The sequence below is a fragment of the Pseudorasbora parva genome, chromosome 24 (assembly GCF_024679245.1).
Source record: "Pseudorasbora parva isolate DD20220531a chromosome 24, ASM2467924v1, whole genome shotgun sequence".
Classification (NCBI taxonomy): domain Eukaryota; kingdom Metazoa; phylum Chordata; class Actinopteri; order Cypriniformes; family Gobionidae; genus Pseudorasbora; species Pseudorasbora parva.
In genome coordinates, this window is record NC_090195.1 from 14,876,135 (window position 1) to 14,892,306 (window position 16,172).

A 16,172-nucleotide genomic window follows, 5' to 3' on the forward strand; every position below is an offset into this window, starting at 1 on the left:
CCAGGACTGCAGTTCACATAAGGAGTCAGTAGGGGATTCATTTAAATCACAAAAAGCCCATTTTAGCTACAATCATTGATAATATATTGACATGTACGTTAGTTACTTACAGTGTTGATGCCTGAGAGTTACAAGTAGGTAGAGCACTTTGCACTTTTTTTCTTTTTTTTATATTAATTTTGTATTTATTCCAATTTGTTTTTAATACATTTTTATATATTTCATAGCCTGCATTTCTTGAACGTTTGTCTGTTGTTCATGTTTTTCTATCCCAGGACTTTAACCTGAGTGCACAGACTGGGATAAAAAATGTTTGTTGTTTTTTGAAAATGTATAAAAGCAGAAAGTTTTCTGTGATGGGTAGGGGCTATAGGGTCTCCGTAAGGGGTGGAATATACAGTTTGTACAGTATAAAAAACTTAAAGTACCTCACAAAAATAGCAAAAATATTGCTGTCAAGGAAAAATACTCCATGTATAACGAAAATATAATTCAGTTTTAGAATCTTGACAAAAGGCTTTTTTTTAAGTTGCTGCAAGTGATAGCCTACCCAACCTGATGCATTTGAAGAAGTGCTTAAACGTCAGTAAAGGAATGGTTTGTGTCATGCGCTGAAGTGAAAGTCTTTGCGCCTGTGTTGGCTGTCCATCCTATTTCATTAACACAAGTGTCGAGGAACACACTGTTATGCATTCACGCGATGCGTCCAGGAAAGAGGCTTTTGGTGGGTAAGTCGGACATTTGTTTATTTTTTACTGTAATTTATCACTGAACTGGTGATACATTAGGCATATAGCCTAGTTCATTTTACGTTAATATTTGCGCATTTTAATGGATTAATCGTGTGTGATTTATTTTGTCTAATTTGTATGTTATAAATGTATTACATTAGTTTAAAGTCTAGTAGCCTATAGCATTTTGTTCAATTCCGTTCTTTTTTCTCTCACATTTGTCTTGTTCTTATCTCGTACCGAAGTGTTGCTCGTGCTGCACTTGGGCATTCACGGCAGCGCGATGACGGACGCTTCCACTGAGATTCATTCACAATGTGACACTGATGGATCGGTAAAGTTCTTCTGAAAAGACACTCGCTGGCTCAGTACAGCTTTCTGCCTACAGTAGCCTACTCAGACTCCTTCCAAGATTATATTTTAGGCTATTAACAATTCACCCTCGCGACATTTGCTTAACAGCGATTTTTACATTATTTTATTAAAGAGTAGTAACGATGGAAAGAAAATGTAAAAAAAAAAACCGTGAAAGCAAAACCATACCAAAATGTATTTAAAATATGTTTATTGCATAAGTAGCTATCCATTAACATTTACTGATATATCGCTTGATACTGATAGCCTATAAATATCATAATAAAAATGTATTTAAAGTAGGCTACTTTATTGCACAATGCACATTTCTTAATAATACGCCTAAAATGTGTTTTACATTTACATTTAGTTTACAAACGTATTTGGCAGATGCATGCTTTTACATTCCATTCAAGGTACACATTTTACACACACAAAAAAATGTTGTCAGTTCTTTTTTTAGACTTATAGACTTAGTCTTTAAATGCAAGATATTTAAAGTTTACCTAAAGTAGCCTATACTTGGAATAGTTTCACTATAGCACAATCAAATATTACGTATATTTTAGATGGACCTCAACACTTTTTTCAGATAACTAAGTTGTTTTAAGTGTAAAAAATTGAATAGTATATCAGTATACAGTACAATTACAGGGTATTTATATTAAGTATACTTAGTTTAAAATAAATGTATTTAAAAATATATTTAAAAAATCACTGGGGATAACACAGTAAAATCTGGAATTAGATTTCATTGTTGAAGTTTAATATAATTAAACATCCTTTTTGTGAAATGAACCTACATTAACTTAACGTTTATTTTTGTTTATTGTGATTATTTGTAACAAGAGTTTCTGTGGAAGGTCATTAGGTCTTTTATCTAATCTTGCATTTATATACAAATGTTTATCCGGTTTTTAACAGTAAACAAGCAGCTATAAATGAAAGCAGAACTGATGACTGTATAGAAATTGCAGTAATGACCACAGTGCTTTCGTATTTTAGTTACTGTAAGGCTAAATTTGATCTTTTTTAGCATTGATGGTGTCAACTGGAGTGTTAAAGTCTGTACATGTTTTTTTTTTTGTTTTGGTTTGTTTGTTTGTTTTAGACTGTAAGATGTACATTGAAAGAGACTGACTTGATGAGTTCTGACCCAATCAAACTGGACGTCGCTGAAGGACAAACTTTTGAAATTTACAGTGCGTGCCAAAAAAAACACTCAAATGGGCGTAAATGTCTCTGCCACAAAAGGTTTGTATCTGTTGGATGGATGCGGATTGTTTAATGAAGGTTTGAATGGATTAGGCTACTCTAATACATCACCTGATGTTAAAGAGGAATAATTGATCAACATCTTTGACATGCTTTCTACAGGATAAATACATCTATGGATGCATTACCGGACAGTGGGAGATTTGAAAATGTAATATATGTAATCTGTGGCAATCATAGTGTTACACTTGTTCAATCACTACAAAGTAAGTCAAACAGTAGAAAATATTTAAAGAAAATATGCAAAAAACATCCCTATTTATGATCACTTTACCCTTTGTTGTCTCTGTAGGAAGGCCATCAGTTCCCGTGCTCAAAGCTATTGCAAAAGCAGGGAGTACCAATATAGCTCAATTAGTGTGTACTTCTGAGGGGAACCCAAAACCAACCATCAGGTGGTATGGGGACAGGTAATATGAAGTTATGGCCTGCTATTGTTTTAGACACTTTGTACAGATAATTTATTATATAAATCACTGCTCTAATTGTACATCTATATTTCGATTGTTTGTTCTCCATTTAGCAAAAATCCAGAGGAGGGAACGACGAATAAGTGGTATAAGACAAAGAGCATTTATAGTTATTCTGATTCTAAATCTCCAAATATAAAGTGCTGTGCCTATAATTCACTGGGAGAAGAATGTACTGAGGTCCATCATTACGGTACGCAATGTTATTTTTTTCATAGTTACATAATTTGTATAAAAAATATTTGTATACACGTACATAACTGTTCAAAATTTTGGGGTTCTTAATGTTATTGTAATATATCTCAGCAAGGCTGCATTTAATTGATCAGAAATACAGTAAAAACAGTCATATTATGAAATATCATTACAATTTATAATAATAAAAATAGTTTTTTTATTTTAATATATTTTAAAATGTAATTTATTCCCGTGATCAAAGCTGAATTTTCAGCATACTCCAGTCTTCAGTGTCACATGATAACTTCAGAAATCATTCTAATATGCTGATTTGCTGCTCAATACACTTTTTATTATGGTAATAAAAACAAAACAGAAATATTTAGTGGAAACCATTATTATTATTATTTTGATGAATGAAAAAAGCAGCATTATTTGAAATATAAATCTTTTGTAAGATTGTGAATGTCATGAAGTCACTTTTGTTCAATTTAATGCACCCACGTTTAATAAAAGTATTGATATCTTTAATCATGCTGACCCCCAAACTTTTTCCAATCTTTGTGGTCTGTGGGTCATGAGACAAGAAGACATACTGTTGTTGAAATACTGTCAGCGACCTCATTTGGATTATATTTAATATGATTCCTGAAATAAACGTTCTTAAAATATTTATTTTCTTATCTAAAAAACAGATAAATAATGCTCTTTTTATATATGATAACCCAAATGCAACCATTATATATAACATTATATCAATATACATCATATGTTAATATTATATACACCGATCAGGCATAACACATCACAAATATTACATATCGCATGAAGGAAATAACACTGATTATCTCTTCATCACGGCACCTGTTACACTGTAAAAAAATAATAATAATAATAATAATAATTGTCTCCAATTGAAACTTTTTTAGTGACTGATCACATCTGCATTTTTCAGTTGGTCGAATTGAAACTGTAAATTGATGCAATTTCATTCACAAAAATTGAATTCGGCTGAAAAATTTAGATCTGATCAATGATAATTTTCAATTGGAGACCTGTATTCTTGGTGGGATATATTAGGCAGCAAGTGAACAATTTGTCCTCAAAGTTGATGTGGGGAGCGAATGTCCAATCAAAAAGACAAGCTGTTGTAGCTCAAATTGCTCAAGAAGTTAATGCTGATTGTGAAAATTTGTTAAATGGCAGTGTAATGCTTCGGGCAATGTTCTGCGGGGAAACCTTGGGTCCTGCCATCAATTTGGATATTACTTTGACATGTACCACCTACCTAAGCATTGCTGTAAACCACCCTTTCATGGAGACGGTATTACCTGGTGGCTGTCCTCTTTCAGAAAGATAATGCTGCTAATATCTTGGTGCCAGATAACGCACATATAACGCCGCACGCCTTCAGGGGTCTAGTGGATGCCATGCCTCGATAGATCAGGGCTGTTTTGATAGCAAAATGGGGACCAACACAATATTAGGAAGGTGGACTTAATATTATGCCTGATCGGTGTATATCAGAGAATAACCCCTACCTCAAACACGAAAAATTTACATTAAAATCAGATACAGAGTATCTAGATTTTAAAATATTATAATATATCATACCACAATAGTAAGAGCCAAGTTTGATAACTTGCTTGGAAAAGTTTATTTAAATTATGTAGGTTATAGGTTTTTTCAAATTGTGTTGGCTATCCTTCAGATCTGGATAATAAAGTGGATGAGCAAAAAGATCGGATGATTTTCCTGAAATCTGGTCAGTCTCTGCTACTCCGTTGCGCCATAAATTCGAGGAGAATCCCTGAACTGAGATGGCACTTCAATCACACAGCAGTAAGATGTGGATTGTAACCATGAAGAAATATTAAATCTTAGTTTCACTGCTCTGACCATTTGTTGATGGTGTCACTTATTTTTTTATGCCCTTAATTCAGGTCAAGGGAATTACATCAGTATATTTCTCTGACTGGATGGAGCACTTCTTTATCGAATCAGTTGACATGATGCATAGTGGGGAGTACATTTGCAAATCTAAAAACAATCGCACTAGAAACATCTATGTCAAGGTCCTTGGTAAGTAAAGCAGTGGTAAAACACGATTTTACTTTTCTAACTTTAGCTAGTGTGTAAGGTTGCTGTTTGAGCATAAACAACATCTGCAAAGTTGCAACATTCAAAGTTTAAAGCAAAGGGAGATATTTTCTTTTTTTTAAATAAATTTCTAAGGACTACAGCAAACGGACATTCCTCCAGGGTTGGTGACATCAGCAGCCCCCAATATTGTGGGGGGGGGGGGGGGGTATGGGGGCATTTTTTATTGCTGTGGAGAAGAGTTGTTGTTAAATGCTCATACATACTTCACGTTATCTGACAAACACCTAACGTTACAAACTTTTTTAAAATCTCAACAGCGAACTTGGAATTCGTGTAAATTATTCTTTGATTAGAGCTTTTTATGTATTTTTTTATCTTGCTTATTTATCTCCAGGCATGCTAAACATGGTTCTGTGTTTGATTTGGCTACTAGTAAAGCCAACATAGCAGTCTTCGTTTTGGGTTAATAATAGTTCTTGCGACAGATATTTGGCTATAGTCGTTCTAAAAATACAAAAAGTGCCATTCAGTAGCTATCACTATAGATCCGCAGTCTTTACAGACCAACGTTAAAGGTAGGGGGTTTCTGAGAAACGTGCACTAGGCGGTTAGCAAATCACAACACACTGGGCCAGCTAACCAATCCGAGCCCATCGCGTATTTTTGAGTGACTGGCTTCATAGAACCCGGAAACCGTCAAAAGAATGTGTTTTACCACCCCTTTAATAAATGTGATTTTAGAAAACACAATACATAAATTAGATTTAGAGCAATTGCATTAGTGCTTCTAAAACTGCCAAGTTAATTTTAACTGGAAATCAAGACAGACAATGTATTGTGCAAAATAAATAATGAAAGTGATATTTTTGACGCTCCTATATTGTTAATCTTTCCTTGACAGAAAATGACAAAATCGACATATTGCAGTTGAATGAGAACAACAGCATACCAGCACAAAATAAGGCAAGCTTCTGCTTCCAGGCTCTGGTGTTCTCCTTCCCAAAAGCCCAATGTCACTGGATTACACCAAATCAAACCAAAATACAGGGCAGAGAGACTCACCACCTTAATTTTAACAGGTATTTTACCTCATGCCATCCATTTTAATCCATTTTACTGTGTTGTGTTTGCTTATTTTGTTCATTCTCTCTTTAGTACTTTTGAGCTGTGTAACCCTGAACCAGGCCAGTACCAAATACAACTGAAGACTGAAGAATATACTGTCACAAGGAATATGTCTCTCTGCATTTCAGGTGAGTGGTCATAAACAGTTTGAATTAAATGTGAAACAGTTTTGTTAAATGTGAAATATATTAATATGCAATGCATTTTGCAGACAAACCTACTATTACAATACACAAAAATTCAAGCTTCACTACGTGTGACACTCAAAGCTCTCTACCTGTGAATGTCTCTTGGAAGATCTGCCCATCACAAGCTAAGTAAGTCATCAACCCTAAGTAGCAGATATAACCAATGACGTTAACGTGTTCATTCAAGCAATACAAGTCTCTTTTTTTTTGTATATTTATTTTAACATATACATGACTTGTGCCAATTTCTCTACTGAAACACAATTGTTTGCAAATGAATTGAACTGTCTGAATATTTTTATAGATGTATTGATCCTGAAGACTGGAAAGAGATGTCTGTAGCTCAGCCCAAGTTAATGGATTCAGATCAGTTCTGTCACAAGAAAATTCACTTTGCCAGACCACTCTCAAACAGGGAGGACCATCGTATTAAATGCTGCATCACTAACATAGCAGGGACGGACTGCAGTGAACAAATACTTCTGCAAACGAGTGAGTCTAAACCAAAATTTGAACACTCCTGAAATTGGACACATTGAGTTAATCTAAACACTGACTAGCTTATTCGTCATATTGGGCATTGCACTTTCTTCCCATAAGTAATCAGAGCACACCGCCTTACTATATATAAATTATTTGATCTTACTTATCCTAAAATGGGATTCCATAACTCTTTACACTACCATTTAGCCTGACGTGGTCATACCGTCTATGGGTCATACTCAATTCTAGTCAGAATATGAATTGCCCAACCTCATATATTGTGGGCGGGGCTACATTTGGCTGGCATCCAGGCTAACTACCATTCAAAAGTTCAAAGAAATTAAAACTTATATTCAGCAAGGATGCATTAAATTGATCAAAATTGACAGTAAAGTGACATTTACATTTTTACAAAAAAGTTTTTTTAATTTATTATTCTTCTAGTGACCAAAAAATCCTTAAGAAAAAATAGTAACATGGTTTCCATAATAATATGAAGCAGTGCAGGTGTTTTGAACATTAATAAAAATATGAAACATTTCTTTTGCAGCAAATCATCATATTTAGAGCCATGTGACATTGAAGACTAGCGTAATGACTGCTGAAATTGTAGCTTTGCCAACAAAGGAATAAATTACATTTTAAAATAAATTAAGATAGAAAATATATTTTATATTGTAGTAATATTTCGCAATTTCACAGCTAAAAATCTTACCATACCCAAACTTTTGACTATAGCAGGAAATATCCCCCACATATTTATGTAAATATGTGGGGAATGTTTTTACACCATAGAATTTGAATTTAACATGATACCAAAAACACGAGGTTTTGCTGTGTTTATTTATAGCAAATTTTTACAGCTGTTAAAAGGTGTTTTACTTTGGATTTTTTTACCCCATGTGGTCGATTACATGGTCTTACATGAATATCACATGTTGTCTGTCAATGTGAATACCCTAGTCAACCATCATTTTAGTTTTAAGTTAGCGCCACTGAGGATGACTCACGATTTTAGTTCAGTTTGGTTAGCAGATGCAGGCTTTTTTTCCCATATACAAGTTATCACTCTATTTTCCTCAGATTTCCACACTGAATATGTGATTTGTTTCCTGCTAATCATCATACTCCTCATTGTCATCTTTGCCTTAATCATCTTCATCAAAGTTAAGGTAAACCTGCAGTCTCCGTCATCATGACAAACACCTAGAATCATAGATCTTACCTCTTGCATACACTGCCACTCCTTTGTCACAGAAGCCTGCGTACCAGTGCCAGATCCAAATGATTCAGATGATCGGACCCAACGACAATGACTACATATACATTGATTTCAAAGAATTTAAGTATGACCTGAAATGGGAATTTCCACGAGAAAATCTTGAGCTTGGTAAAGATAGGACAAGGAACCTTTTTTTGACTTGCTAGAAATAACCTATTAGATGTTACTAATTCCTTCTGTGTGCTTTCCAAAAGGAAACGAGCTAGGATCTGGTGCTTTTGGGATGGTTGTGCAGGCTACAGCATATGGGATCAGCAAGCCGGGAGTGTCCCTTCAGGTAGCAGTAAAAATGTTAAAGGGTAAGTAAAGAAAAAACTGGCATGAATATCTCTACAAAACGAAATCAATCAATTGTGTATGCCATCGGCACCTTGTAATATGCTGGTAAACGTGTTTTTTGATTTGTTAACTTTTGCATCAAACAGACAAGCACCAGGTAGTGGAGAAGGAAGCTCTGATGTCTGAACTGAAAATGCTGACTCATATTGGACACCATGAAAACATTGTCAACTTGCTCGGAGCTTGCACAAGCTCAGGTAATATTTGGAGAAGTTATGGTTTTCTGAATCATATATTCCGGTACCTTTGCACCAGTAAACAAGTTTTCGGAGAAAAGATGTCACTGCAAGAGGAAGGGGAAGGTTATTTTTATTCATAATTACGGGGGAACATGGCTTTAAAAAAAAGAATCTATATTTAGGTCCCTATTTGAATAATCTGAATGCATGGTCTGAAGCGCATGGTGCAGGTGCTCTTAGGGCATGTACGAATCCACTTTAGCTAGTTTAACGACGGAAAAAAATGACGGGACCCCAGGCGCATGGTCCAAAAGGATTGTACCTATAGTCTTTTAATGAGTCATGGGTGTGTTTTGGGTGTAATGTGCAATAAACCAAGTTTATTCTTATCTCCCGTTTCCTTTAAAAGCCAGTTGCGCTTGCACCACGGCGGATTTGCTATTTACATGGACTTCTCTACAGAGGAGTCCTTTAATTTTTAATATTTAAAAATGTTTGTGTGCTGCTATGCGTGAACCCGGCTATAGACCCTTATTACTTATTATATAACGCACCCTTTAAAAAACACTGCTCTATTGACTTCATACCAGGTTTTCATTGGTCAATGGCGCAGTCGTTTTTAATTGCCTCAAAATAGCAACGCACCAACAATGCACCTGAACACATCTCGTTTTCAGACCAGCACAACCATGGATGAACAGATGAGTGCGAGTGCATTTGCTATTTAAACAACATGGCGCTGAATGTGAAAATGATAACTGCGTCAGGCTGAAACTAGCACAAAACACTTGCGTCATGCTTGGCGTTGCATTGCATCGGGTGTATGATAGGGCCCTTAATGTCCATTTATTTACTTGTCAAGTGCGCATGATATATATATATATATTTTTTTTTTTTTAATATGCAGGTCCCACTTACCTGATATTCCAGTATTGCTGTAACGGAGATCTATTGAACTACCTGAAGAACAACAGGGAACGTTTTCACAAATATCTGACGGATGCTTTCAACAAGGACAGATTCAGGGGCCTCTACCACAACTTCCAGCAGAAGAGAAACTCCAGGTTTGCATAAGCATCCACTAAGAAATGAATTGCATTAGTGGCCTTTTAGACAAAGAAAAACTGTGCGGAAAAGAGGGAAATGAATATCCTGTGCTGATAGGGAACCGTAAACCTAAAGGTGTACATAAGTGAATAAACAGTCATACAGTCACTGTAAAAGACCATGTGCTCCTCTCTCCTTGTCGTGCCTCCACAGTGAGTATGTTGATCCTGATAACAGCTCATGCCTGCACATGACTCTTACAAGCAAAGGACAGGAGAACGAGGCGCTCCTCAGTCCCAGTATCAGCTTGGTGTCTACTGATGAGGGTAGGTGGAGAAAAGTAGAGGTTTTAGATACATAAGCATTGATATCAACTGTATAAATTATGCAACGGCTTTTAAGAGGTTAAACTTTTTATTACTTTGTGTATATATATATATATATATATATATATATATATATATATATAGGTTGTTTACCTATTAACTAATCGTATAATGCATATTAACTTGTATTCAAATATTAAACCACACATGTATTATAATCATAAAACATCAATTTATTAAAGTGCCCTATTATGTTATTTCAAAGGTTCTTAATTTTGTTTTTGGGGTCTCCTACAATAGGTGCTCATGCATCCGAAAAGAACCACACACTTTAACCTTTTCGGCCCCACTTTATATCAGGTGGCCTTAAGCACTATGTACTTACATAAAAAAAAATAAGTACATGTACTTACTGTGTTCAAATTGTATTGCAAAGCACTTTTGCTGATATTGAAGTGGATTACGGGAAGAGTTAGGGACAGGTGTGGTGGTGTGTGTCAGTTTAAGGGTAGGGTTAGGGGTAAGGGAAATGCCAACTGTGTAATTCCAAATGTAACTACAGAAATTAATTACAGACGTAATTACATGCAGGTATTTTTAAAATGTAAGTACAATGTAAAAACATGTATGTACACAATATGTGCATTGTATCAAATGATTAATTAAAATGTTAGTACATAGTAGTTAAAGGGTTGGTTCACCCAAAAATGAAATTTCTTTAATTAATGACTCACCCCAGTGTTGTTCCACACCCGTAAGACCTCCGTTCATCCTCGAAACACAGTTTAAGATATTTTAGATTTAGTCCGAGGCCTTTCTGTCCTTTGAATGTAAGTGTATGCACACTTGCTGTCCACGTCCAGAAGGTAATGAAAACATTATCAAAGTAGTCCATATGTGACATCAGTTGGTTAGTTACTCTTTTGAAGCGTCGACAATACATTTTGGTCCAAAAATAACTAAAACTATGACTTTATTCAGCATTGTCTTCTCCTCCGTGTTCCTCAAATAAAGATTCAAACGGTCATGAATCATGATTCGGATCGCGTGTCAAACTGCTGAAATCACGTGACATTGGCGATACGAATCATGAATCAATCCGCTGATTCATGGCCGTTTGAATCTTTATTTGAGGTTTGAAAACAAACGCGGAAGAGAAGACAATGCTGAATAAATTCATAGTTTTTGTTATTTTTGGACCAAAATGTATTGTTGTGCTTCGAAAGAGTCTAACTCCGTCTACTCTTGGGAAAAGGAAGGTTTAGCTAAACCTGATTGGGCTGTGGTATGGGCCAGATGTTTCACAGCATCTAAGAACCTGGCACACCAAATGATTCATTACAAATGTATTAACAGAGCTTATATCACTCCTAGTATATTATATAAGATGCATTTTAGACCTAATCCATACTGTCATTTATGTACGACATCTACAGTAGGTTCTTATTTGCACATGTTTTGGGAATGCCCAACAGTGGTTCCTTTCTGGACTTTTGTTTGTACGACTCTTTCTGACATTCTACACGTTAATATACCTCAGGACCCTGTGATATTTCTGCTTTTAGACGATTCCGCTCTCCAACTAAACGCTCACCAAAACAGGACCATATTGGCAGCAAGCACTGCTGCCAAAAAGACTATTCTAAAACTATGGATAGAACCATCCATCCCAACAACTTTCCTTTGGCTATCCTACTTCAGAGACATTGTCTTACTAGGAAGTACCACTGCCAAGCTCAACGGCGCAAAGGAAAAAACTATTCAGAGTTGGACAGAAAAAGCAAAGATATTATTAGACAAGCTGAAATGTTGACATTCTACTTTTTCTTTTATTTCCTTCTTTTCATATATGTGTATACATATGTATATGTACTATTTATTATTTATTATTACTTATATATCTAGTTTATTACTACCTATTATTATTATTTTTATTTTATTTTTATTTTTTAATTTTTCTTCTCAATGTGGACTGTTTTCATGGCATCTGTCTGTATATAGTTCATTGGAGCTTTGATATGTTCCTGGAATATGAATAAATTTAAAAAAATTTGATCCAAAAAAAAAGAAAGAGTCTAACTAACCAACTGATGTCACATATGGACTACTTTGATGATGTTTTCATTACCTTCTGGATGTGGACAGCAAGTGTGCATACACTCACATTCAAAGGACAGAAAGGCCTCAGACTAAATCTAAAGTAAATGGGTCAAAGTAAATGCTGTTTGTGGGCAGCCAATGAAGACCATTATGAAAATTTGAAATAATCAGGACCTTTTATACAGTCACAAACAGTTACATTACACACTACATAAAAGGTAATGTCCGAAAAAGCATAATAGGGGCACTTTAAGCAAATATGTGATTGTTATTACGTTCAAAATAACTAATAACAATTAGTAAAATAGATAATTAAACTAAATAATTGTTTTTTGTCAATTCTGTAAAGAAATGCTTGAATGTGAAGACAAACTTCAAGAAGAGGAACTTCAGAGTCTTACCTATGATGACCTCCTGAGTTTCTCTTTTCAAGTTGCAAAGGGCATGGAGTTCCTGTCCTCTAAAAATGTGAGATTAACTTTCTGATCATGAAATGTCTACTTCCTTCTATTTCACAGAGATAAACTCACAGCTATATTACCTTTTTTCCTATGCTATCTCTGAATACTTCTGTGCTCTTTGTACTCCTTTTTATATCTGAGTGCTTAATATCTTGATTTGTTTTCTCAAAATGTTATATAGTTATACGTAAAAAAGGCTTCATTTGACAATTTTCTGCCTACAGTGTATTCATAGGGACTTGGCAGCCAGAAATGTTTTGGTGACACATGGCAGACAAGTGAAGATCGGTGACTTTGGCCTCGCAAGAGACATTGAACATGATTCCAACTACGTTGTAAGAGGAAATGTAGGTATTTTTGGTGCATGATAGTCTACTCTGTAAACCGAATACATTGGGCCAACTCAAAACATTTGAGATAATCAGTTACATCATTTTCTTTTGTGAGTTATGATGTTCCCAATTTTAATTAATCAGAACTATGAGTTTGTAGTGCTCATGTATGTTAAATGCACCTAACTTGAAGTACTGTGTTAGCTAACTTATACATTTTGATATCAATTAACATAAAATATTTAGTTAATTATATAGTTTTTAATTTTGAGTTCTTGCAAACCTATTAAGTTCAATAAGTTGAAAAAAGTTGAATGAGATTTTTTTATTATTATTTAAGAAATATTTTGCTAACTATAACAAACTAATTCAGAAAATGCCAACTTGCTAACAATATAGCGCTTGCTGAATGACTACAGCAACTTACTTGCTCTCAAACCATGATGGTAGGCTAACTCTCCAAAAACCAGCATTAACAGAAACTCTTCTAAATTAGCATTGCGAAACATTAATCACTACTAATTGTATCCCCCTTGAAATTAATCTTGCACACACAAAAACACTTAATTTTAGCATTTACTTTCCCCTTGGGGTCCCATAGGCAAAGCATACTGGAAAATAAAATAAAAATCCCAGCATAGTTTCAGTTAAACTTGAAAGGAAATGAGTTCATACAACAATGAAACAATGTCAGTTCAAAGAAAGTTCTCAATACCCAACAGTTCATTTAAGTTAACTAATTTGTTTAATTTAAGTTTGTCCTACTCAAACCAATTAAGTATTTTGAGCGTTAGGGTTACAGTATAGAGGTATCTTGTCTCATTTAGTTGATTTTGTTTCTTGTTTACATGGTATTTTTGCAGGTGCGTTTGCCCGTGAAGTGGATGGCTCCTGAGAGCATTTTCAAAGGGGTGTACACTATGCAGAGTGACGTCTGGGCCTATGGCATTCTTCTATGGGAAATCTTTTCTCTAGGTGTCTCTCTTTGCTGCCAAAACAGCTTAACTTGTTTTGAAAGAACATTTCTATAAGTCATTTAGTGTTTTGTCATCTTTACTCACTATTCATGTCTATTAGGAGTCACCCCATATCCTGGTATTGCTGTGAACAATACATTCTACAGAATGATTGAAAGTGGATATCACATGGAGCAACCCTATTATGCAGCAGAATCTGTGTGAGTGCCTCTAATCTCTCTCTCTCTCTCTCTCTCTCTCTCTCTCTCTCTCTCTCTCTCTCTCTCTCTCTCTCTCTCTCTCTCTCTCTCTCTCTCTATATATATATATATATATATATATATATATATATATATATACACATACACACACACACGCACACATTATTATATATAACAAATTGACAACAACAAAATTAAGATGGACCATTTATTATCCAGCACATTTGTGAAATACTTGCGGAGCATGTATATAAAATTGTATAAACTCGTATTTTGTAGAACACTGGTGTTTTGTGTTTATTTAGATACAGGGTAATGTGCCGCTGCTGGACACTGGATCCTGTAGATCGACCATGTTTCTCCAAGCTTGTGGGTTTCATGGAAAAAGAGCTGGCTGCTTTGGAAGAGAGGGTGACTTTTATGTGAAAGTTATTTTTAAAATGTGGAAGCATTGCTGGCAGATGCATATTTACTGTGATATCTGTCTACAGCTATATCACAATATTGAAGGATACTGTCACAATGAAGGAACATACCAGAATGCACCAGTGACCCCTGACGCTACATTGATGGAGAACAAGCAGGATATCTATCAGAACAACACTGATCATTCAGATGAATGCAAAGCCATGGACAGTTCCGGATCAGTAGGAGCAGAACCTCTAGTTTGAATAAGAGTTAATGCCTTGATTGTGCAATCATGTCTGGGAATGGGAAAACATAATGCATATTTTTTGCTTCCATAAATAATCACTTAGACATTTTAGCTTCAAAAGAAACTGTACCACAAATAATATGTTTAATATTTTTATACTGAGGCCTATTATCTTTTTTATGGGTGTAAACAATGTAGGCATGTTAATAATATACAGTATTTGAATGTTGTTTTGTGCAGCAAGCTTATAGGAACTATTAAAAATAACAAATCTTTCACATTTTAAATAGAAATGTAGAATTCTGCCTAATGAATAACCTGCTTCTGTAGCATAACAATGGATGACGAGTTGTGTGTTTGAGAACAGATCGTGGATATTATTTGTAATTTAGCTGCATTTGCAGACTTTGATAAATTGCTCTATTTTTATAAGAAAAACTCTTTATTATCATGTTTCACCATATTTATTCAATTACCTTTAAAACATTAATAGCTTAATCTATATTCTCCAAATATTATTTATCGTGTAATAATAATAATCTAGGAATTTAATTTGCATGTTTGTGCAGATTTTATATAAACAAAACTAACTTTTTCAGGTCCATTGCCTAAAGTGATAAAGTATTAAATGCAAAGTAATCATTGTCTATTGCCCTTGCGTTGAGAGCACTTGGACAGTGTAATACACTTGGATATTGAAAAGGGAGCATTGTTATTTTTATGTTATAAATTACAAAATTGTGTTGGAGGAGCTGAAAAATGTTTGTAAAAGATGCAACAGAGCAAATAAAACGCAATACAAATTCTGCATTTTTGTCTCATAATTCTGACTACCTTAGTGCTCAGTTGCTATGTTTGTATTATGGAAATGTATAATGGAAAAGTGTTTATATCAGCCCTACAGAGGGGGGCGCCACAGTGCACGAATCAGTGCCATGATGACACCAGGGGTCTCATTTAAAACATTTGCGTACACACAAAACAGACTCTGAAAGAGGCGTATAAAGTTGTGATTTGTAAATACAAATTTGATGTGAAAATTTGCGCACCTGCACGCAAACTATAACCCATGAGTACAAACTCTTAGTGAGAAAGGTAATGAAGTAAGCACAATTTTAAACTCTGTTTTCATTTTGATATAGGCCTACACTACACATTTACATTGTCCAGTTTCATTAACGGCGATATGCATTGAAATTACATAACGCCATTAGTCTACTCAGAATTTAAACAAATATTATATTGATTTAGATGTGGATGTGCTACTTTTGATCATTTGTGATCCTGTGATCACGGTGTTTTGATGACAGCAAGGATTAGGCTCATTCCAATAATTCCTCTTTAAACTAGGCCTAAACAAATGGTAAA

General features: G+C 34.8%; 1 protein-coding gene across 2 annotated transcripts; it reads left to right on the top strand.

Annotated features, from left to right (window-relative positions):
* Positions 1-288: 288 nt before the first annotated feature.
* flt3 (fms related receptor tyrosine kinase 3) lies at positions 289-15,923 on the top strand. 2 transcript variants are annotated; one of them, XM_067434415.1, is made up of 24 exons: positions 289-724; positions 977-1,065; positions 2,197-2,339; positions 2,463-2,566; positions 2,653-2,770; positions 2,884-3,023; positions 4,719-4,849; positions 4,951-5,089; positions 6,012-6,189; positions 6,266-6,363; positions 6,447-6,552; positions 6,728-6,915; positions 7,990-8,078; positions 8,164-8,296; positions 8,383-8,487; positions 8,614-8,724; positions 9,614-9,770; positions 9,967-10,079; positions 12,529-12,647; positions 12,865-12,987; positions 13,836-13,947; positions 14,050-14,149; positions 14,455-14,560; positions 14,641-15,923. In XM_067434415.1, exons 1-24 carry the CDS (start codon positions 688-690, stop codon positions 14,818-14,820), a joined length of 2,919 nt encoding a protein of 972 aa, XP_067290516.1. In that variant the 5' UTR covers positions 289-687; the 3' UTR covers positions 14,821-15,923. The 2 variants fall into 2 exon arrangements, with proteins under 2 accessions (XP_067290516.1, XP_067290517.1); XM_067434416.1 differs by having other exon boundaries at positions 289-728; positions 14,641-15,922.
* The last annotated feature ends 249 nt before the right edge of the window (positions 15,924-16,172 follow it).

What these genes read in the sequence shown, in the direction of transcription:
- flt3 (XM_067434415.1), top strand. Translation starts at nt 688, where the DNA reads ATGCATTCACGCGATGCGTCCAGGAAAGAGGCTTTTG. An exon ending in ACTTGTTCAATCACTACAAA is followed by an intron (nt 2,567 to 2,652) that starts GTAAGTCAAACA and finishes TTGTCTCTGTAG; the next exon opens with GAAGGCCATCAGTTCCCGTG. An exon ending in ACGAGAAAATCTTGAGCTTG is followed by an intron (nt 8,297 to 8,382) that starts GTAAAGATAGGA and finishes GCTTTCCAAAAG; the next exon opens with GAAACGAGCTAGGATCTGGT.